Genomic DNA, 19,025 nt, shown 5'->3' on the forward strand with positions numbered 1-19,025 from the left:
AATGTCTATTATTGTAGCATGTACAAAAGCGCACAGCCACCGTTTGTTTTAACACATTACTATCGAATATTGTTTTAAGCATGCTAGGACTTTAAGGGATATCCTGTAGTCGACCATCTACACTCCGGTTGAGGCCCCAAAAAACCCCGAGATTTGGAGAAACGTGGCTAGGCAGAAATGAACCGAACTGATAACAAAATAATTATGTATGGTGAATAATATGACGAAATTGTAACGAGCTTCGAGGAGCGAGGCCGCATCTGTATAATCGAAGCTGGAAATCTGTTCAGCAGAGATGATCACGGATCATCTGTTACGAGTACTGTACAAAGTCATGACCATGCCCATTGCCAATCAATCCAAAAACAGTTTCCAAATCAAAACTATTGAATTGGCTCTGTAACGAGCATCAACTCAAGACGGAGCAGTCACCGCTGGCACTGACGGTTCGTCTCTGTTGTGGTCTGATGGCCCCGTGCTCTTACCAGGTACGCTTCCTAGTAAAACCCCGCCCTTCTGCATGGATCTTACTTCGTTCATTAGCATGTGAGGGTCAACTTTCAGCTCAAAGTCCGCTAGAAAGCAGAAACTGATTTCCAGACGGGAAAGCTCCCGTTCGCTGACTCCGCCGACTTTCGCAAAGCGGCTGTGGGGATAGCTCAAGTCTTCAAGAGCCTTCATCGCGACGCGTAGACTAGCCAACGCCAGCCGGTGCACATTACGCGGAGTCAGAGAAATTATTTTCTCGACAGTTGCGAGCCTGGTGATGTATAGACTGGCCGCAAGATACACCGCCGTCGACATTGGACAATATCGCTGCAGGCGCGATACGTACTCTTCCAATGAGATCGGTGGTGCTTTTTTGGAAAAGAATTTCTTGGCTAGCGCACTCTGCTGGATTGTCTCCAATAAAGCACCTTCGACTGTAGGATCTCTTGTCTGACTGCAGTGCAGCTCGGTGACTTTTAATGGCGTACCTTCGGTGTCTTCCGGGTCTGCAGCCTTTGAGTGAAAAGCAGCCTTCATTAAAGGAGTCGGAGGAACATCGCCAGTCAACCGCACAATGTCGCCGATATGCGCGCAGAACATCGAAAGCGCGGTGTTGGGTGATATGCTGAACAGTTCGTCTCGGTCTCCAGCTGCCCCTATCGTCCCTGACAAAGGCTGGGCGGACGTCGCCGTTGCAGACCCGGCATCCGCTTTCTGGGAGGCAACTGTAGGAGAGCTCATCCTGATAGACTGCTCTGAGCGAAAACCTCAGCTATATCCGCGAGACCTCGCAATGGGTTATCCAGACCGGAAACCGGACACGCAGAGTGCAGGCCTAACACTACAACTGTAGGACGATTTTTGAGGTAAAAATTGCATTGTCGAACCAAGCCCCAGGAGGATTCTGATTTTATCCACCCTATATTCTCTTAGATAGACAACAATCCGTGACCGATAAACGAAGGTATGAAAGGGCTATTACTCCAACCGGGGAGCGAGGACGACGATTATGTACGAGAAAAGACGTCAGGCCGATATTCTCAATTCTGCAGCGCTACTTATCAGTAATTATTATTTAAAAAGAAAAGAACGTGCATGAGAATCGATGCGAGAATAAATCCAAGAGCATGTCCAATACTGACATTGTTGCCCAATGCCCAACCTTCCCCCCTGAGATGTCCAAATGAGGGTGATCTAAGTAGTCCCAGCGGCTGCAGTCAGGCCTAGGCTCTCGAGTATGACCAGGGGCAATGTTGAATCGACGAAAGTTCCCCCGCTCCAAAGAAGGAGACGTGGCAGCATCCTTTGATCTGTACGTCTTCAGGAGGGAGCATCCTCGGCGTTGGTACTGCGATCAGCTTTTTTTGGCGCGCGCCGCAATTGGATTCTGCCTTGAAAGCACACCGAGATGGGCCACCGCCTTTCGACTACGTCAACAGGTGCTCAGTAATAGTTGTGCCTTGTTATTTCGATCGATATTCCTCTTTCGGTTTTCTACATAAAGCATATGTGCTTGCTTTAGGTGAACCAGTAGTAAATTCACAATTGCCCTGCCATCCTCCGAGGGTCGCTACACGAGGTCGCTTTCTACTCCTGCATGCTTGCTTCAGAATGATAAGAATTAATGTATGTATCCAGACCTGGGAATCAATTCGTCATGTATAGAACTCAGAATTATGACCACCTTTCCATGAATCTGTCCCGATGTTTGTTTCGCTGGTGCAAATCTTCTAGGTTTACACGTTCAACGCCCTTTTGAACGCGAACCAATTGTCTTTCCAATTCAGCAAGATCCTTTTCTTGGACAGCATCCAAAAGTGACGGCGACCAAGTCGATTCTGCATGTAAGGAAGAGTGAAGTAACTGTCCTGCCTGGTCTGCCTGATTGAGGTGAGAAAGTAATGGAACATCAGCGGCGACAACGAGATTATGCAGGCGCTCTAGCATAGAAATCTTCTTTTCATGAAGGGTATCGAGACCACCGCCCTCTTCAGAAGGTCTAAGTACTGTGTCAACTGAAGTCCCAAGACGGCGTAAGACGGACTCGAGGGACGGTGACTCGAGGATAGGTAGAGTAGATTTCCTTCTTTCGGAATCTCGCGGGCGCGGTGAACCCAGTGAGCTTCTGAGGGTGTCTTTCAGCAGTGATTCTCGTCTGGATGTCGGCTCAGAAAGTTTAACGTCCATTTCCGTTTTGTAAACACCTATGAGACCTTCCAGACATTCACGGTAAGACTGTCTATCTCGCAAACGCTCTCTGATATCTTGTGTGGACATCGTCATCTCGCTCAAAATGTCGAGGATCTGTATACAATCCAGTCAGAGAGGACCATTTCTAACTGTACCTGGGTACACTTACATGACTCAACTTTTTCTCTGAGGCAGAATACATGTTCCCGTGATGATTTTCGAGCTCGCGCTGTATGGGGTCGCTGAACTGCTGCTTCGCAGATATGTCCGATAGCACAGTGATTTCGGGGTATAGAGACTCTAGCTCCTCCTGCAATGCAAGCAGGACTTCGTCTTCACCTCCTGCCCCATTGAAAGCCGATGATTCCGACGTAGAATTTATCGTTTCCATGTATAATCGATCTAGGCGACACTGTATTTCTTCGGAGACATATCCAGAAAGCCTGCTTGTAAGCTCTGTTGCTCGCTTCCCTGCCGCCCTATCTTCATCATCAGACCCAAGCCGTGATAGTAATCCTTCGAGTTTCTGCAGAGTCCGATCATCATCTTTTAGCCTGGCGGTCACTAGAGAAAATAGTTTTCTGCTTTCGATGACTGTCGACTCTGTTCCAGTTCTCATTCTCGCCTCAAGAGTCTGTGCAAGATCATCGGCCTACATCATATTAGTGACAGTTCTGTTTAACAACTAGCTTTTGAAGGAACGTACCGCGGCGCTAATATGCTGTCTCTCTAATTGATGTCTCCTCTGGACGTCTGTCAAGGCCTTTCCACGGTTCTTATGATACTCATTGTCATCACGTAGCCTTTTCTTCGCCAATTCACATTGAGCAGTCAGCACCTCAGTGCGTCTTTTGATAGATGCTGTAGATTCTTTTAGGGAGCTAATGGCGGTGCGAATATCATCCTCCAGCAAAGGTCGCGTTGCAGTGAGGTCCGCAGTTGAAAGAAGGCCTTGAAGGGCACCAGAACTTTCTATCTTGGCATATCTACGATTTCTGTCAGTGACTCATACATTGGTGGTCAGGATTTGGCCTGTATACAGATTGATCTCCTCCTTGGACAACAATGTGTCGGAACGGAGATGGTTGGACACCCATGTCGAATTTGCAGGGCCATCGGGCTCATTAGCGAACGCCGACTCTATGATCTCCTTCCTAAAAGGAATATCGCGCTCTCGAAAGGCAGCGATGACCTGCTCGGCCGGGCTTTTTGAACATTCCATGGCGCGGTGAACTTGATGGCAACAATCTATCGGCCGAACGCGCACAGAGAACGGGAAAGCCAGACGCGGTTGGGGCCCAATGACAACTTTCGGCTCGGGATCCGCTAACTTATCAAGTAGATAGACTATGACCACCAGACTTTAAATATGGTAGTATGCCACCACGGTGGAATGCCCCTCTTGCTATGAAGAATAAAGAAATTTTCACTTTCCAATGTCGCCGAAGAACCAGATAGAGAGCGGTTTATATGACGCAGTCTCTGCAATAACCTTGGTGGGTCTCATACCATATCAGCTCTGATTCTAGACGGCAATTAATACTGGATTCTAGGTTGTTCGTCTGTCGTGGCGCAGATTATTGCGATCATGGATTCAAGTTCCCGTTGGACTCTTGCTGGCCCTTTTGACTTGCTTTGGTGTTGATTCTTTACTGGGGCTCAGTGGAGTGCCATTCCCGGCATCGGTCGCTTGTATGATTGTGCTATTTCTAGCACTGCTCTTGTCTCAGTGGCTCCTGGGCGACAAATGGACGAGGACGATAGTGAGATACATTGATATTCCAGTATGTTAACCCTTCCTATGCATGGTCTGTTCTGGTATTAACCTTTGCGGTCTCAGTGTGGATTTTCTTTGCGATATATCAATGTCTTCTTCACCCCATCATTCATACTTCTGCCTCTGAGTCAGTCCACCAGTGGCATAGAAATTGGTAAGATAATAGCAGTCTTCTGTAAGCTTTCCATATACACTCATTGATAAAGTCATTCAAACTCACATACAAATAGTAATCGGATATTTTGCTGTCTTCGTCTTCACGACCTTCTGCGTGAGATTGCTGCAGATGCTTCTTGGCACATCCAAACGGGCCATAACTGAAGACGAAGATCAGCCTATTCCATTGGAAAAGACCCGTGAGACGCGGAGCAGCACTTCCGAGATTACTTTACATTCTACCTCGGTGGATCCTGAAATTACTGATTCCAAGTTCGACTCTGTGATGGATAGCATCGAGAAGCCTCGTCCAGCTCAGGATCCATTCCTGGTCCGCGGCACCCTGGGTCCTCCGACTCAGAACGTGGTTGAAGCAAGTGTTACTCCTCCAATCGCACAGGAGCCGCATCCATTGACCCGTCCTCAGCAGTGGGCTCCTTACCTGACGGCTAACCTTGATATTATGATATATACATTGCTTTTTGTCTTTATCGGACTACCCGTGTACTATGCTACTGGGTATGCCATGCCCGCGCAACTATGCCTTACTGTGGTCGCCTTCTTCGCTGCTCTATCTCTTCCCGCTCACTGGAAGAGGTTCCTTCATCCTGTTTTAGTCTCTTCTGCGGTCAGCATCTTAGCCATCTGGATCCTGGCTCTGACGAGGAGGGAGTCCCTGGATGATGGCCTGCACGCATTCAAGACCGGGACTCGTTACATAGAACTATGGCATGGTTATAAAAACTTGCCATATCCCGGTGCTGGTGATATGTTCAGTACTTTACTGGATGTGAGCATTGTGGCGCTAGCACTACCTATGTTCCAATATCGAAAAGAACTAAAACGCCATGTGAGTGCATATCTAGACGGATAGGGAAGACCTTATAGGAAAACCTTAGACTAACATACATCAGCTGTTAATCATCGTTTTACCTCTCATTCCACTAATTGCCTTGTCTATGTTCGCTTATCCAGCCGTCTGTGCAGCAATCTCGCTCTCGCCCTCCCATTCACTGGCTTTCACAGCACGGTCCTTGACTCTAGCTCTTGCAACTCCCACAAGCACGAACTTCGGCGGCGATAGCTCACTGGTGGCAGTCTTGTGCATCATGAGCGGAATCCTCGGAATCCTTGTTGGTCAGCCTCTACTGAAATGGCTTGGTGTACGAGACGATGACTACGTGACTCGAGGAGTGACACTGGGGGCTAATAGCTCTGCAATAGCAACGGCATCTCTGCTGACGATGGACCCTCGTGCAGCAGCTTTGTCGAGCTTGGTGATGGGTCTCTTTGGAGCGGTGATGGTCGGGCTCAGCTCCGTACCGGAAATAGTTGAGGTGGTCAAGAAACTAGCTCAAACGTGATATATAATTTAGTACTTTACTTGCAGAACAATGATATGAATCCTGTCGTTTAAGTATTCTGAATGCGGTGACTAGAAGACTTGTATTTCGAAGTGGTATTCGTGACCGAAATTAACAGTGCTGGCTATATGACACGCACACTTTCAAGATGCCCACAAGAAAGATTAATATCCGACAACTCGACGTTGAACCTCGCTAATAGGGACCTGGGTGTTGGTGGTCCCCTCTTCCGGGTTGGGATAGTACCATGTAGTAACTGCGATAATGATATATACCAGGACGCAAAGCGCCCCTTCGAGATAGTTGGATTTCCCGTCCCGAAGGAAGTTCCCAACCACGAGAATTGCGAGGACGAGTAGGACGATCATGAATATTTCAAAGTTCAGGTCCATATCCTTGCCGAGACCCCACCCGACTATGACAACCAAGGGCGCGTTAAAGAGGGCAGTTTGGATCGATGGCCCTAGGCAGTGGAACAGTGCAAAGTTTATTTGGTTATCCCTATTCGAAGTTATTAGGAGTAGGCGAAGAAAAGAGGCAGTGGTAGTTCTTACCAGGCTTCGTCAATGGCTGTAAGATGCTCCGCAGCCTTTTCTACCAAAGGAACTAATATTAATCCCATGAAGTTATCCGGCACGCCTAGCTCAACAATATGGCGGATCTCGAGGACCAGGAACACGGCGTGCATACAGACGCAGGTGATAGCGATTGCAACTGCTAAAAGGGCCTCCGTCAATGTGAGTTTACACCTTATCAGCTCCTTGGTTCGATCCTTGTCAGCGGACTCATCGAGCTCGAGGACTTCATCGAAAATGCTGTGATTTTTTCGGAGGTTAAACCAGAGATATCTGATTCCCGATTAGTACGTATATCATGGATGCTTTTGGTCGAGACCGCTTATACTCACGTCAGGAAAGCTACCAGTAGAATGACAGAAGTCGCCCTGCTGATAGTGCGAGTGCTCGCAATCAAGTCCTCTGGCGTGAAGGTACTTCTGTTTGCGCTTCCAGAGAGGGCAGAGTAGAATGCACTGGGAATCAACAATCCAAAACCAGCAACCAATAGTAACCCCGAACCAACTTCGCTCACTGCTGCGTGGAAGACTTGTTCATCTCGTCGCATACCACCGGCGAAGAAGCATAGTCCCAGACAGAACAACAGGTTAGCAAGGATTGAGCCCAATATCGCGGCCTGAATAACAGGCACTAGGTTGTTCTTTGCATCACTGTTACTGATGAGTGTCATCATAAGGACGATTTCCACGACGGCGCTCAGGGTCGTCTCCAACAGGATCCCGGGCACTCTCGGCAGCTTCTTGGATAATTCTCCTCCAGCGAAACCGAGCAGGTTGGCCGTTGGGACCATAGCGATATAATTGAGGGCAAAGATCCAAACATGGAGATCCGGCCTTGCGAAGTGAATCACAATTGCAGGGGGTACAAATGGCCATAGTATATTGACTACCATGGATAAGGTGCATGTACTCCTGACACAGATCTTGAGGAAAAATTTGGGGTCAATTCCAGATCGCCCACTTTCACCAGCTGGGTCTACGTGGAATATTGGGGGTAGCTTCTCCTTCTGATTCTTTTCCTTGTGTGTCGGAAGAGACTCATCCTGGCGACCAGAAACTGCGAGCTCTGGTTCGCCGGCCTCGATGGCAGACTGCCGAGAGGACGAGCGATTCACAAGTGCCATTTCGACCAATGGCGACAACTGCAGACAGTTCAGATTGCAGATGCTTCGATCGCAATCGCGCAGTCGCTGTCTGAGGACCAGTATACAGTCAGCGTCGCCAGGATCGACCGGGGAACTTGGACCCAACAGGAAAGATATAAACAAAGACCGTAAAAATCAGTATGGGTGGGCAGTCAGAGGAGGAAAGCTTCGCAAGGAAACAAGAAAAGAGTAATTAGCAGTAGAAAACTGGATACACAGTCCAAAATAACCAGACCGCTGGCGTGGAGAGGCGATGACTTGGCAAGGGACCGTGCTCGTGATGAAGTTATTCCCACTCGAGCACCTCTGCTAATAAAATGGATTCCCAGTTTGGTTGACGATCAAATAGAGTATACGCTGAAATCACGATTCGATCTTAGCCGCCTACAGCCATCCCGAACCCGAGGCAAAAGCTATGCTGGAAGGCTCTTCAAGCAGTCGATGGTCTAGTTGTTGAAATAATATCGGCTTGGGGGCCAAGCATACCAAGAGTCCAAGGCTAGATAGTGTATCTGGACGGTGGATCTGGGAGGACAAACTAATAACACTTACTGGGCCGAACGACACAGCCACAAGCAAGCACAGGACACCTGGAATCGTTTCAAGTAATTAATCTCGGGTGAAGCACAAATAATACACGAGCCAAGAAGCCAATGGAGTCAGGGGTAGTTTGACATTTTCTGCTCAGCGCAGCTATAAGAGATGAGCGGTCACATCATGGCTCAGCTGAGCAGTAAACATAAGGATGCATAGTCGTGTGATACGGTCTGGTGGCTTTGCAACAACAATAGCTGTGAGAGGGTGTTCCTGCTTGCAATGATGAAACTTGGATTAGCCAGAATATGTTCGTGCTCTGATGGCCGTAAATAAACAATAGCCAAACAATAATGATAGTTAGGAAAAAAGCTTTCTGTTATATAATTCGGCATACCGGTTCGACTTAGGCGCAGAGTTGCGTCATTGTTTACAAAAGCAGCAAAGCGAATGTATATATTCCATTTGCAATAGTTCTTGACGAGCAATACTGATCAAAATAATAATAACTAACGTATTCAGAAGTATATTTGTGTGGTTTCATACGGACTTGGTTAGCATAAGCTTACTTACTGGATCTGCCGCCCTAGAATGGTCCGGAAGCGGCTACCATCGGAGTATTAATTATTAAGTATTATTTTACCGCGCCATGCCTTTGCATCACTCGATCACGCCATGAAAAGGGCTTCTTTTGATTCATTTTGCCTGACATTTCTTTCCTATCGCCTACCTCTAGCGCTGGACCCGTTGTTTCTATTTACAATTTTCTTCCTGTCGCCTGGTTTCCCTCTCGCCTCCGATTAGGGAGTTCTGATCAGGATGTCATCAATCACTAGCCCCGCCAACCCACCGGTGGTGATAGATTCGGCCATCCAGCAGATAGGCAATACGCCTTTGGTCCGGCTGAACAAAGTCCCAAAGAGTCTGGGAATTGAAGCGACCGTGTATGCAAAGCTGGAGTTCTTCAATGCAGGCGGCAGTGTCAAGGACAGGATCGCATTGCGTATGATCGAGGAGGCGGAACGGACAGGAAGGATAAAGCCTGGGGATACCTTGATTGAACCCACCAGTGGTAACACGTGTGTTATGAACATCCTCTTTTCTGTTTTGGGGACCCTTCAATGAGGATGCATTCTAATCCTTTAACTAGGGGTATCGGATTGGCCTTGGTTGCGGCAGTGAAAGGTTGGTAATCATGCTCAAAGCCCTTGATTGCGAAGATACTGATAATTTCCCAAGGCTACAAGACAATAATCACGCTTCCCGAGAAGATGTCTGCAGAGAAGGTATCCGTCTTGCGTGCGCTCGGTGCCACCATCATCCGTACTCCCACACAAGCGGCATACGACTCGCCTGAATCCCACATCGGTGTCGCAAAACGCCTCGAGAAAGAACTGCCCAATGCGCACATTTTGGATCAATACAACAATGAGAACAACCCTCTGGCACATGAACTTGGAACCGCTGAGGAGATATGGACACAGACGAAGGGAAAGATCACAGCGATCGTGGCAGGCGCTGGAACCGGAGGCACCATCACCGGTCTGGCGAAAGGGTTGAGAAAGCATAACCCCAACGTCAAGGTTATCGCCGCGGACCCCTTCGGATCAATTCTGGCGTGCCCAGCCTCGCTGAATGAAGAGCATGCCAACGAACCCTACAAAGTCGAGGGTATCGGATACGACTTCATACCTAAAGTGTTGGACCAGGACATAGTGGACAAATGGTACAAGACAGGCGACAAGGAATCTTTCCAATTGGCCAGACGTTTGATCGCCGAAGAGGGTCTGCTTGTGGGTGGCAGCAGTGGAAGTGCCCTGGCGGCACTTGCAAAGGCCGCGGAGGACAACCAGTTCGGAAAGGACGATGTTGTGGTTGTCATTCTACCAGACAGTATCCGTAGTTATCTCACTAAGGTACTGAGCCAGTCACCCTCCCTCATTCTGCAGTTTTGTCTTTCCATCTCTCTGTTTGACTTTACTAACGAAGCTCAGTTTGCGGATGACGACTGGCTTGCCGCAAATGGCCTTCTTCCCTCTCCGCCCGTGGAACCTGCAGAAGGTGTCCCTGAATCGCAGGCTCAGCAGAAGGATCCTTTGGCTGGAGCTACGGTTAGATCTCTCAGACTGAAACCAGTGACAACAGTCACGGCCGACTCGTCATGTGAGGCTGCCATCGAGACAATGCGTGAGAAGGGCTTCGACCAGCTTCCAGTGCTGGCACCTTCCAGCAGGAAGCTCGTGGGTCTCGTCACCTTGGGCAATATCCTAAGCTGGTTGACACATGGACGAGCTAGTCCAAAGAGCCCAGTCTCAGAGGTCATGTTTGATTTCGCGAAGCTTACCGAAGTGGTCACGGATCCGAGAGATATTAGTGACATCGACGCGAAGCAGTCTTCCAAGCCCAAGGGCAAGCGCCGCAAGTTCGTTGAAATCACTCTCGACACTCCTCTCAGTGTCCTGAACCGATTCTTTGAATGGAACAGCGCTGCCGTGGTCACCGAAAAGGATGAGAACGGGACAGTCAAGCCAGTGGCCGTAGCGACCAAAGTCGACCTGCTCACCTGGATGTTGCATCGGTCTTAAATAAGATTCTTGTTTCTGACTCTTATTCTTTTTCGTTTACAGTCTCAATTATTTGTGTAATCAGTCATGATTGATGTGTTCTGGGAATTCAACTCGAACAGAACGGTGGGCGTCTTGATAGAATGTGCGTGATGTTAGACCGGCATAGGATTACCGTCTCAACACTTGGCGTGGGGAAAAAAAAGAGAGCCAGTATAATTGCATTTTGATTCTGTTCGCATCCTACAATCTTGCTTGAATTAATTCTCATATTAGTAGACTATTATAGTGTTTCTCCTTAGTCCAGTATCCAGAAGGATGTCACACCACCGGTATTAACTGTTCAATTGATCCGGAGCAGGAGGTAGATCATATTCCCTCAGGCCACAAGGAGCGCAGTGGCCGAGCATGGAAATTCCCTATATTGACTCCAATATATACAATGCACCGTCGCAAGTGGAGCGTAACCTGAAACGTACTATGCTCTGCTCGAGACGTGACCTACAGCGGGATTTGACGAATGGCAGAAGCTCCTTTTTTGAGTCGAAGGCGGCAGCTTACCTTTGCTAATATCCTAACTGGCTGTAAGGGAGAATTGCAAGGATCAGGAGATTACTCAAGCTAAGAAAAGAAAAAAAGAAAAAGAAAAACACACAAAAATACTTTTTTTCAGAGGGGAGGTGTAATAACTCTTGCTTTTCAGCGTTCCGCTACTGTCTCGATAAGGATAGACGCTGGGCGCGAACGCATAAACATACCTAAGTGTAATATCTATTCCATAATTCGAATGCCTGATCATCGACATTAGAGGGTATCATTGTGCATCAGACGTAGAGAGCAGTAGAACCCCGTTCATCAACAGAACTACAGGCACATTCCCACCCATTCTTCCCATTTCCGCACCCCAGACTCTGCGTCTGTCTCGCTGCTATTCTGAACTGCACCACCCACAACTTCTACCTTCAAACCGACTTCTTCTTGTAGTAGCTGGAAACTGAATACTCCCTGTCCATCATCACCGCCGAGAATTTCGTCATCCGCTTCACCGGTCGACGAATCCGCGCTTGCATCCATGAGGCCCTTGCTTCTTGATTTTCTGATGTTCTCGATCTCAGCTTCCAGCTTATTACGCACAGAGCTCGGAGGCAGAGCAGTGAACAGATCCTGCTTGTTCGCCGCCACAAGAACCGGGACCTCGGTCGCAACCTTAGAAGAAGACTTGCCCTTGTTCAGGGCCCGCTTCTGGAGATATAGAAGAACGTCGTGTAAGTAGGCGGCCGTCTCTCTCAACGTTTCGTTATCCGAAAGAGCAGCAGAATCGACAACGAAGATGACACCTCGAGCTTTCGATTTCGGATTCTTGGCGTTGGTCATCGACACGAGTCGACCAATGCCTTCGGTCTGTCGGAGCTTGCCATGTCCAGGAGTGTCTCTTAACTGGTATTTGATCGGGTTTCTCGAAATATCGGACAGTGAGGGATCATTGACGGAGCGATAGCGGTTGGAAGCAGTCGGAACGGTGGGTGGAAGAGTAACAGTCGTGAAGGTGGAGGTTTGAGAAGTATGGGTGGATCGTACAGGCTGTCCTAGGCGCTGAGACTTTCCTTCAAGCTGTTCCGTTGTTAGCAACAGGCCGTTCTTCTTTTATTCCTATCCGAGAGACACCGATAGGAAGTTATAGGGAAACGCACTAATGAAAAAAGAGCTGTCTTGCCAGAGCCACTTGGGCCAAGTAGCAGGAAAGACGTCGACGGCGGAGAAGCTGCGCCTCGATAAAGTAGATAGTGTAACAGAATCGGAAAGCCAAAGGCGATGACAGCTGTTATTAAAATAGCTATCGGACTGCCATCTAGCAAATTGGTTGCAATGCCTCTCAATGAGGTCCAGTCGGCGTCTGTGGTCATCCTCAAGGTAGGATCATCTATCTGCAGCGTATGCAGGTCGACCCAAGCTAACCGGTGTCCCACGGCAATCTAAATGAAATCAGAAGAAGAAAGGTATACACAAACGAAGAAAGACAATTGAGAAAGGAGAAGCGAATCCGAGAGAAAAGATTACAACAAAGAGTAGAGCACGAGTAGACTAACTACGGTCTTACCTTATCCGAGCGGGACGATGCGAGCAAGTGCCAAAGCAGTTTAGCGGCCATTTGGAGTGGTGCATGTGTTTCATACTAACAACTCATGCTATCGTTCAACCGTTGATTCCTTGCTCTTTTCCCCTCTTCTTCTCCTCTGGCCTGGTGTTCTGGTCCTCTCGTGCTCCCCCCCTGCAACTGCTCGGTGTCTTCCACCGTTTTTCCAACATGAAGTTAATCCGCACTTTGTCCTTGCTCGTGGCACTCGCTTCTGCCGCGTTGGCCGATGTCGAATTCCTCGAACCAGACGCCGGAGCGACTGCCAAAGGAGGAGACACAATAACCGTTCGATGGAGGGATTCTGGAAAGGAACCGAAGCTGTCACAGCTCACACGATATGATTTATATCTCTGTGCTGGCGGAGATACGGCGGATTCTTATGTGAGCTAATCTTCCCCCCTTTGCAGCCCTCTGTCAAGTTATCAGTACTGATGTAACTCGCGTTGCAGGAGGAACTGTCTCATCTCATCGAGGAAGGTACATTTGCACGAGGGAATTCGGTTTCGTTCAAGATTGATCCAGAGGTTGGAGACGGTGACGAGAACGCATAGTACGCCCCTTTATCCGTCTCTTCCCAACATGTCACTTACAATGTCCAGTTTCCTCAAGATGGTCTCCAAGGGCCCCGATGCGGAAGTCGTCAATTACTCCAAGCGTTTCACTCTCACTCAAATGACGGGCACTTTTCCGTCCAACGTGCGTGATGGGCTTGCTTCTGTCTCTGATGATCTGGGCGGCCCCGGCTCCAAGGTTGATGAGGAACAGTCGACACTGGAGCGCGAAGAATTGCGGAAGAGACAAGAGAAGGGCGAGTACACAGTACCGTACCAGGATCAATTGACCGGCTTAACCAGATATGCGCCAGCAGCGAAGCAGCCTGGTACGACGATAACTGCGAAGAGCGCCAAGCGCCAATTTCCTACCAGTGCCTACGTCGTGGCCACCACTTTCTTGCCAGAGCCCACGGTTGAAGTGACTTTGACAGCCACTGCTACTTTCTCCACTTCTAGCATTGAGAACACTGTATGAAACCCATGACTTACCCATCGAAGACTTACAACGCACCTGCTGACCAATACTCCTTTTCTAGGCTTCGCCTGCTCCGCAACCCGACAGTGACCTGAAGCGCTTCCTGAGGAGATGGCAAGACGAATAGATGTCTCTGAAGCGGACTCCGTTATTTTTGGACTTATTAATAAAAAGAACTGACCTTCAGCACAGTCTGTTCTCCCCTTGAGGTCATTTACCATGCATCTACCGGACGACTTTTACTTGACGGCGTTATATGGACACATGAGACAATATCCTAATTTTTTGAAGTAATTCTGCTGCCATTGACGATCATACGATATTCACTCAGCCGGGTCTAATTTATTGACAGTTTTCTTGTTTGGAGAGATAGCCTATATGATAGCGAATTCCATTACCACTTTTATTTACGTTATATGTCATCTTAGAGAGCAGTCATATACCGACCTCCTTAAGATGCTTGCACGACACTATACTACGTAATGGTGGTATGTTCAATCTCAGGCCTGCTGAGTCGTACATGCCAGTCCTTACGTGGAGGGCGGATGATCTTCCAAAAAATCTGGCGCAGCGTCCATGCTTGGCCTCTCGTCACGGGTATCGATTATCGGTGTGCTAGTCTCTCGAATGATGACGGGGTGGCAGAACGACTTGGTGCCTCGAAAAAGGATATGTTTTCTCGAAGAGCAACATATTCGCTATCGGCGTAACCCAAGATAGACTGGATCTGCGTGCTTCGCACCCCCTTGATCCGAAGGATCTCCGCACTTCCATAATTGACCAGCGCTCTCCCCACCTCTTTTGGCTCCTCTCCGTGGTGCATGAAATCACCGTCCAGTGCAGATGAAGCGCGCTTCTCAACAACTGCTAGCTTGACTGCTTCCTGTTGAGCAAAGTGACCCTCGACTCCTACCACACCAGCCGGGAGAAGACCTGCTTTGTTTTGCAACGCATTGTATGCGCCTTGGTCTATGTAGACTGTTCCGTGGGGCTTAAGGCCATGAAGTAGCCAGAATGAACGAGACTGGACTGGTGTGGCGGAGGGCAGGAAACGAGTGTGAAGAGGTGCTCTTGGTATGTCGGACACATCTTCAAGCTTGGCGTCCGAACCTCTGTCAAGCTGGGGCGAGCTTATCAGTGTATCTTTGAGTCGCTGAAGGTATCTAACAATTTCGTGGACATTGCCGGGTTTTGAACTTCGAGTAATGACCGTTGTCACGCCAGCACTGGTTGCCAATTTGGCAGCGACAATCTTCGTACTCATGCCACCGGTTCCCAGAGCAGAGCCGGCTGTTGAGACGTCGGCTTGCAGAGCAGATATATCAGAGACGACTTCAATGGGTTTTGCATCTGGACTAGTCCGTGGGTTTGCCGTGTACAAACAGTCAACGTCTGTCATGAGGAAAAGATAATCTGCTTTCACCATGGCTGCAGTAATTGCCGAGAGGGTATCATTATCTCCGAATTTGATTTCCTAGCTGCAGTTTTAGCATTCATCTCGACTGCATCGATATATATGGGGCGCTCCGTACTGCAACTGCCAAAGTATCGTTCTCGTTCACGATAGGGATTACTCCCATGTTCAAGAGTTCCGAAAATGTATTTTGGGCATTGAGATATTGAGTTGTCTGTTCCCATTGTTAGTCACCGCAAAGCGCAACTGTCCATTCTAAGAGCTAGAAGGCACTCACGTCTGCAATGTCATTTCGTGTTAAGAGAATTTGCGCCACGGGCTGTCTAAGATGTGCAAATAGACTATCCCACAGGCTCATGAGTCTACATTGACCAACAGCCGCCAATGCCTACGAAATCGATTTAGCCGGAGAACGAATTTGACGATTAATATGGCTGCCCGATATTTCATTGCGCCCTTACCTGTATTCGAGGAAGATGCTTCGGTCTTTTCTCTACATCCATCCGCCGCAATCCTACGCCAACGGCGCCCGATGAAACCAGAATGACCCTATGTCCATCCCTACGTAATTTGACGGCCGTTTCGACAATCAATGTCAATATAGAAAGGATTGGTTCATGGCTATTCTCGTCGACGATAGAGCTTGTGCCTGCAATGATACAAAATGTTAGATCTCTGACTCATAGAAAGACTGCAGATGGGACAAATACTCCGCACCCAATTTTATAACGATTGTGAGACTTCCCGAGTCTCTTGTGGCATTTTCATCCATCCCCACGGCGCAGTATATAAGACAATTCGTAAAGAAAAAAAGGGTTCAACTTTTAATTGAATCACTAGTCCATCGCATGAATTCTGAAGCGAAGGGACCGTTCGGAGATCTTGTTACTTCCTCCGGTTCGGAGCTGCGGGGAGCAAAAGACACATTTTATATTCTGCCATACTTTACCGCCTAAAGTGCGACGAGGAACTTTCGGCGTTCGAGTGATCACTTAGTTGGCGCGAGCTCAGCTTTATTCTTTTAAGTTGGACAAAACAACAAATCGGGGAAGAATCCATCTGAAGCCATGGATTCTCCTGACAAGACGAAAAATGATACAGGGTATATCCCGGGTGATGATGCCTGGACGCAATGGCGAAACATCTTTTCCATCTTGGCCGGAAAGATGACCGACGAAGGCAAAGAGCAGTTCCGTATAGCACGGGATATACGCAATGAGGCTGCCGATTGTAAGCGGTGTGAGGACCAGCGGGATTACCTCCTACAGTACAGTGAGTGGTTTACCTGCAACAATACGAGGAGTGCTCCAAACACATGAACTAACAGGAGAGATAGGCCCGATCATTCGATTCCTTAGCGACAACATCCGCCAGCTCGGAGGTGATATCTCGAGCCACAACATCTACTGTCGCCGTTGTACGACTCGGAAAGCAGGTGGATTTGATCCTGATTATGGTATCCAGATTTGCGCGAATGAAATGAGAGATCAAGGTCATCTGGAGGATACGATGGCACACGAGATGGTCCACGCATATGATCATTTGAGGTTCAAGCTGAATTGGACAGACAATCTCAGGCACGCAGCGTGCACAGAGGTATTCGCACAGAATTACTTACCGCCAATGGTCATATATTCTAACAACTCACGCAGATACGAGCAAGCTCACTCAGTGGAGAGTGCAGGTGGGCTCGGGAATTCTTTCGAAGGGGTCAGTGGAAATTGACGCAACAACATCAAGAATGCGTAAGACGGAGGGCTATCCTTTCTGTCAGGGCTCGGCCTGCCTGCAGAGATGAGGCACATGCCGAGCAGGTAGTGAATGAGGTGTGGGACAGCTGCTTCAGAGACACGCGACCTTTTGATGAAATCTACCGGTGATATTTGACGTCCAATTCGACTGGGTTGTTTATGATATTGTTACATAGGGTTCTTTGTGGCTGGCGGAGTTAGGGATCAAATGGTCGTCATTATTTGTACGAACCGTCTGTATAGTAGATTATCACCAATAATGCAAAGAAAAACTCCTGCCATAGATGTCAAACACCATGAACGCTCAGCCATCCGTGATCCTGATCCGAACCCAAACTCCATGCAAATATATTAATCAAGAAGATCAGAGCGATTCTGACCTGTCTATACTCTGCCATCTTTAGATGCTTTCTCTGTGGTCTTGTCGCTCTTCATGCAATGTTTCAAAATCCACGGGTGTCGTTGGATTTCGTCCAGCGGAATCCTCTTTTCCGGATCGAGCACCAGCAGCTAGACCAAGTCAGAAAAGGAATATAAATAACAAATAGTAGACTGTACATACCCTCTCTATTAGGTCCCTAGCCTCAGGACTCACGAAGGATGGAATAGTCATTTCACCTCTCCTTATCCTTCTCTGGGTCATAACGGGAGTGTCTTCAAAGGGCGCCTCGCCGACCAAGAACTCGTATGTGAGCACACCCAAACTCCACAGGTCCACCTTTTCGCTGTAGTAGTTAGGCTGAGAGCCAGAATGCAGCATCTCTGGAGGAAGGTAGTCGAGCGTTCCACACATAGTTTGCCTCCTGTTGTTCGGTGCATGGACACTCCATCCGAAATCGCTGATCTTGATCTCTCCATGGATTCCAACGAGGATATTCTCTGGCTTGATGTCACGGTGCATGACATGCTTCTTGTGCAAGTACTTAAGAGCCGCCGTCATCTGCGCAATGTATTGAGCGGCTTTCCACTCCGGAAAGCGACTCTCCTTCCGCAGATGTTTGTAGAGCTCTCCTTTCCCGGCGAATTCGAGGATCAGGAATATGCGCTTGCTGTCATGGAAATGACCAAAGAGACGTAGGACGTTGGGGTGCCGTAGATTACTCTGGATCTCAATCTCTCGTCTGACTTGTTTCTGGACTCCTCCTTGCTGTAACTCGGATTTGTGGAGCACCTTGAGCGCACAGATAAATCCAGATGATCGCTCCTTGGCCAGATATACTCTTCCAAATTTGCCCTTTCCGAGAGGCTTTCCAATCTCAAACATGCCGAGGTGCAGCTTTTTCGGCTCAGCCGGCTGCTGGTAAAGAGGAGCTGACGGGTTCTGGCTATCCTCCTCCGCATTGGACTTGCGGGGAGAAGCGGGATCTCTCGCATTAGTTCTTGCTTCATTGGTATTCTGCAATGCAAGCTTCAACAGATTGGATCTAGAGCTCTGCTGCCCTGATGACCCAAGTCCTGAGATAGAAACGGCCGTTGAAACCGATCCCTAAGTACAGAATTAGCCATGGCGCCTTCGAGTGCAATATAAAGATGCACTTGCCTTCTGCTTGCCGTATGTATTGGCGTTCTTCGTTGAGGCGTTCTCATCATTGATGGACAAATGCTCTAAGCGAGCCTCCAAAGTCTTCGTCGCCATGATAGCAGTGGGAATAGGATGTGATGGGAGCGATCAACACAGAATATATCGAAAGCAGATATTCTATTCAGATCTGGGTCATCGTCCAAGAGGCTGGAGGAGGTAATTCAGTTTGCTGGATTGTAGAGAGTAGTCGATAGCTTTAGAGAAGAGAGCAGACATGTTTATCTGTGTCCAGGAGCTCTCCGTTTCCAGGGCAACATGTCGGATTGTCTGTTGTTCCGAACCACCGAAGCCACTGCTCCGCGTCTCGGCCCGTAGAGAT

At 48.5% G+C, this 19,025-nt stretch overlaps 10 protein-coding genes across 10 annotated transcripts; 4 read left to right on the plus strand and 6 right to left on the minus strand.

Annotated features, from left to right (window-relative positions):
• Positions 1 to 42: 42 nt before the first annotated feature.
• Positions 43 to 1,484, minus strand: C8Q69DRAFT_336178 (cyclin-domain-containing protein). Its single transcript, XM_028627532.1, has one exon. It carries the CDS (start codon positions 1,228 to 1,230, stop codon positions 415 to 417), a length of 816 nt encoding a protein of 271 aa, XP_028483452.1. The 5' UTR covers positions 1,231 to 1,484; the 3' UTR covers positions 43 to 414.
• A 679-nt stretch (positions 1,485 to 2,163) lies between these two features.
• Positions 2,164 to 3,901, minus strand: C8Q69DRAFT_509030 (hypothetical protein; the record flags this gene model as incomplete). Its single annotated transcript, XM_028633047.1, has 4 exons — positions 2,164 to 2,793; positions 2,849 to 3,331; positions 3,386 to 3,665; positions 3,720 to 3,901. 4 exons carry the CDS (start codon positions 3,899 to 3,901, stop codon positions 2,164 to 2,166), a joined length of 1,575 nt encoding a protein of 524 aa, XP_028483453.1.
• A 214-nt stretch (positions 3,902 to 4,115) lies between these two features.
• On the plus strand, positions 4,116 to 5,976 carry C8Q69DRAFT_487847 (LrgB-like family-domain-containing protein; the record flags this gene model as incomplete). Its single annotated transcript, XM_028632017.1, has 5 exons — positions 4,116 to 4,175; positions 4,233 to 4,463; positions 4,520 to 4,631; positions 4,687 to 5,462; positions 5,527 to 5,976. 5 exons carry the CDS (start codon positions 4,116 to 4,118, stop codon positions 5,974 to 5,976), a joined length of 1,629 nt encoding a protein of 542 aa, XP_028483454.1.
• On the minus strand, positions 5,814 to 8,045 carry C8Q69DRAFT_336191 (vacuolar H+/Ca2+ exchanger). Its single transcript, XM_028627533.1, has 3 exons — positions 6,884 to 8,045; positions 6,531 to 6,824; positions 5,814 to 6,477 (listed from the first exon to the last, which is right to left on the minus strand). Exons 1-3 carry the CDS (start codon positions 7,672 to 7,674, stop codon positions 6,141 to 6,143), a joined length of 1,422 nt encoding a protein of 473 aa, XP_028483455.1. The 5' UTR covers positions 7,675 to 8,045; the 3' UTR covers positions 5,814 to 6,140.
• Positions 8,046 to 8,561: 516 nt separating this feature from the next.
• Positions 8,562 to 11,116, plus strand: C8Q69DRAFT_474958 (putative cystathionine beta-synthase). Its single transcript, XM_028631159.1, has 5 exons — positions 8,562 to 8,681; positions 8,752 to 9,308; positions 9,380 to 9,414; positions 9,469 to 10,145; positions 10,224 to 11,116. Exons 2-5 carry the CDS (start codon positions 9,049 to 9,051, stop codon positions 10,812 to 10,814), a joined length of 1,563 nt encoding a protein of 520 aa, XP_028483456.1. The 5' UTR covers positions 8,562 to 8,681; positions 8,752 to 9,048; the 3' UTR covers positions 10,815 to 11,116.
• A 345-nt stretch (positions 11,117 to 11,461) lies between these two features.
• On the minus strand, positions 11,462 to 12,961 carry C8Q69DRAFT_336259 (signal recognition particle receptor beta subunit-domain-containing protein). Its single transcript, XM_028627534.1, has 2 exons — positions 12,485 to 12,961; positions 11,462 to 12,404 (listed from the first exon to the last, which is right to left on the minus strand). The coding sequence occupies exons 1-2, from the start codon at positions 12,695 to 12,697 to the stop codon at positions 11,658 to 11,660; spliced, it is 960 nt and encodes a 319-aa protein (XP_028483457.1). The 5' UTR covers positions 12,698 to 12,961; the 3' UTR covers positions 11,462 to 11,657.
• A 5-nt stretch (positions 12,962 to 12,966) lies between these two features.
• C8Q69DRAFT_474964 (putative beta-1,6-glucan boisynthesis protein) lies at positions 12,967 to 14,369 on the plus strand. The gene is made up of 4 exons (XM_028631160.1): positions 12,967 to 13,311; positions 13,380 to 13,480; positions 13,530 to 13,953; positions 14,021 to 14,369. Exons 1-4 carry the CDS (start codon positions 13,099 to 13,101, stop codon positions 14,084 to 14,086), a joined length of 804 nt encoding a protein of 267 aa, XP_028483458.1. The 5' UTR covers positions 12,967 to 13,098; the 3' UTR covers positions 14,087 to 14,369.
• C8Q69DRAFT_474967 (putative glutamate 5-kinase) lies at positions 14,370 to 16,252 on the minus strand. The gene is made up of 5 exons (XM_028631161.1): positions 16,091 to 16,252; positions 15,835 to 16,022; positions 15,651 to 15,761; positions 15,492 to 15,587; positions 14,370 to 15,433 (listed from the first exon to the last, which is right to left on the minus strand). The coding sequence occupies exons 1-5, from the start codon at positions 16,143 to 16,145 to the stop codon at positions 14,564 to 14,566; spliced, it is 1,320 nt and encodes a 439-aa protein (XP_028483459.1). The 5' UTR covers positions 16,146 to 16,252; the 3' UTR covers positions 14,370 to 14,563.
• An 86-nt stretch (positions 16,253 to 16,338) lies between these two features.
• C8Q69DRAFT_474969 (mitochondrial inner membrane protease atp23) lies at positions 16,339 to 17,353 on the plus strand. The gene is made up of 3 exons (XM_028631162.1): positions 16,339 to 16,645; positions 16,710 to 16,969; positions 17,026 to 17,353. Exons 1-3 carry the CDS (start codon positions 16,441 to 16,443, stop codon positions 17,251 to 17,253), a joined length of 693 nt encoding a protein of 230 aa, XP_028483460.1. The 5' UTR covers positions 16,339 to 16,440; the 3' UTR covers positions 17,254 to 17,353.
• On the minus strand, positions 17,354 to 18,891 carry C8Q69DRAFT_474970 (putative serine/threonine protein kinase). The gene is made up of 3 exons (XM_028631163.1): positions 18,665 to 18,891; positions 17,687 to 18,610; positions 17,354 to 17,634 (listed from the first exon to the last, which is right to left on the minus strand). The coding sequence occupies exons 1-3, from the start codon at positions 18,758 to 18,760 to the stop codon at positions 17,509 to 17,511; spliced, it is 1,146 nt and encodes a 381-aa protein (XP_028483461.1). The 5' UTR covers positions 18,761 to 18,891; the 3' UTR covers positions 17,354 to 17,508.
• Positions 18,892 to 19,025: the final 134 nt, after the last annotated feature.

Source organism: Paecilomyces variotii (genome assembly GCF_004022145.1).
Source record: "Paecilomyces variotii strain CBS 101075 chromosome Unknown C8Q69scaffold_9, whole genome shotgun sequence".
Taxonomy (NCBI): Eukaryota; Fungi; Ascomycota; class Eurotiomycetes; order Eurotiales; family Thermoascaceae; genus Paecilomyces; species Paecilomyces variotii.

What these genes read in the sequence shown, in the direction of transcription:
- C8Q69DRAFT_474958 (XM_028631159.1), top strand. Translation starts at nt 9,049, where the DNA reads ATGTCATCAATCACTAGCCCCGCCAACCCACCGGTGGTGATAGATTCG. An exon ending in GAACCCACCAGTGGTAACAC is followed by an intron (nt 9,309 to 9,379) that starts GTGTGTTATGAA and finishes TCCTTTAACTAG; the next exon opens with GGGTATCGGATTGGCCTTGG. An exon ending in CTTGGTTGCGGCAGTGAAAG is followed by an intron (nt 9,415 to 9,468) that starts GTTGGTAATCAT and finishes TAATTTCCCAAG; the next exon opens with GCTACAAGACAATAATCACG.
- C8Q69DRAFT_336191 (XM_028627533.1), bottom strand. Translation starts at nt 7,674, where the DNA reads ATGGCACTTGTGAATCGCTCGTCCTCTCGGCAGTCTGCCATCGAGGCC. An exon ending in CTACTGGTAGCTTTCCTGAC is followed by an intron (nt 6,825 to 6,883) that starts GTGAGTATAAGC and finishes ATCGGGAATCAG; the next exon opens with ATATCTCTGGTTTAACCTCC. An exon ending in ACAGCCATTGACGAAGCCTG is followed by an intron (nt 6,478 to 6,530) that starts GTAAGAACTACC and finishes AACTTCGAATAG; the next exon opens with GGATAACCAAATAAACTTTG.
- C8Q69DRAFT_474964 (XM_028631160.1), top strand. Translation starts at nt 13,099, where the DNA reads ATGAAGTTAATCCGCACTTTGTCCTTGCTCGTGGCACTCGCTTCTGCC. An exon ending in GAGATACGGCGGATTCTTAT is followed by an intron (nt 13,312 to 13,379) that starts GTGAGCTAATCT and finishes CTCGCGTTGCAG; the next exon opens with GAGGAACTGTCTCATCTCAT. An exon ending in CTTCTAGCATTGAGAACACT is followed by an intron (nt 13,954 to 14,020) that starts GTATGAAACCCA and finishes CTCCTTTTCTAG; the next exon opens with GCTTCGCCTGCTCCGCAACC.
- C8Q69DRAFT_474967 (XM_028631161.1), bottom strand. Translation starts at nt 16,145, where the DNA reads ATGGATGAAAATGCCACAAGAGACTCGGGAAGTCTCACAATCGTTATA. An exon ending in AGCATCTTCCTCGAATACAG is followed by an intron (nt 15,762 to 15,834) that starts GTAAGGGCGCAA and finishes TCGATTTCGTAG; the next exon opens with GCATTGGCGGCTGTTGGTCA. An exon ending in CACGAAATGACATTGCAGAC is followed by an intron (nt 15,588 to 15,650) that starts GTGAGTGCCTTC and finishes CAATGGGAACAG; the next exon opens with ACAACTCAATATCTCAATGC.
- C8Q69DRAFT_336178 (XM_028627532.1), bottom strand. Translation starts at nt 1,230, where the DNA reads ATGAGCTCTCCTACAGTTGCCTCCCAGAAAGCGGATGCCGGGTCTGCA.
- C8Q69DRAFT_474969 (XM_028631162.1), top strand. Translation starts at nt 16,441, where the DNA reads ATGGATTCTCCTGACAAGACGAAAAATGATACAGGGTATATCCCGGGT. An exon ending in GGATTACCTCCTACAGTACA is followed by an intron (nt 16,646 to 16,709) that starts GTGAGTGGTTTA and finishes CAGGAGAGATAG; the next exon opens with GCCCGATCATTCGATTCCTT. An exon ending in GGCACGCAGCGTGCACAGAG is followed by an intron (nt 16,970 to 17,025) that starts GTATTCGCACAG and finishes CAACTCACGCAG; the next exon opens with ATACGAGCAAGCTCACTCAG.
- C8Q69DRAFT_474970 (XM_028631163.1), bottom strand. Translation starts at nt 18,760, where the DNA reads ATGGCGACGAAGACTTTGGAGGCTCGCTTAGAGCATTTGTCCATCAAT. An exon ending in ATACATACGGCAAGCAGAAG is followed by an intron (nt 18,611 to 18,664) that starts GCAAGTGCATCT and finishes TTCTGTACTTAG; the next exon opens with GGATCGGTTTCAACGGCCGT. An exon ending in CTAGGGACCTAATAGAGAGG is followed by an intron (nt 17,635 to 17,686) that starts GTATGTACAGTC and finishes GACTTGGTCTAG; the next exon opens with CTGCTGGTGCTCGATCCGGA.
- C8Q69DRAFT_336259 (XM_028627534.1), bottom strand. Translation starts at nt 12,697, where the DNA reads ATGACCACAGACGCCGACTGGACCTCATTGAGAGGCATTGCAACCAAT. An exon ending in AGACAGCTCTTTTTTCATTA is followed by an intron (nt 12,405 to 12,484) that starts GTGCGTTTCCCT and finishes ACAACGGAACAG; the next exon opens with CTTGAAGGAAAGTCTCAGCG.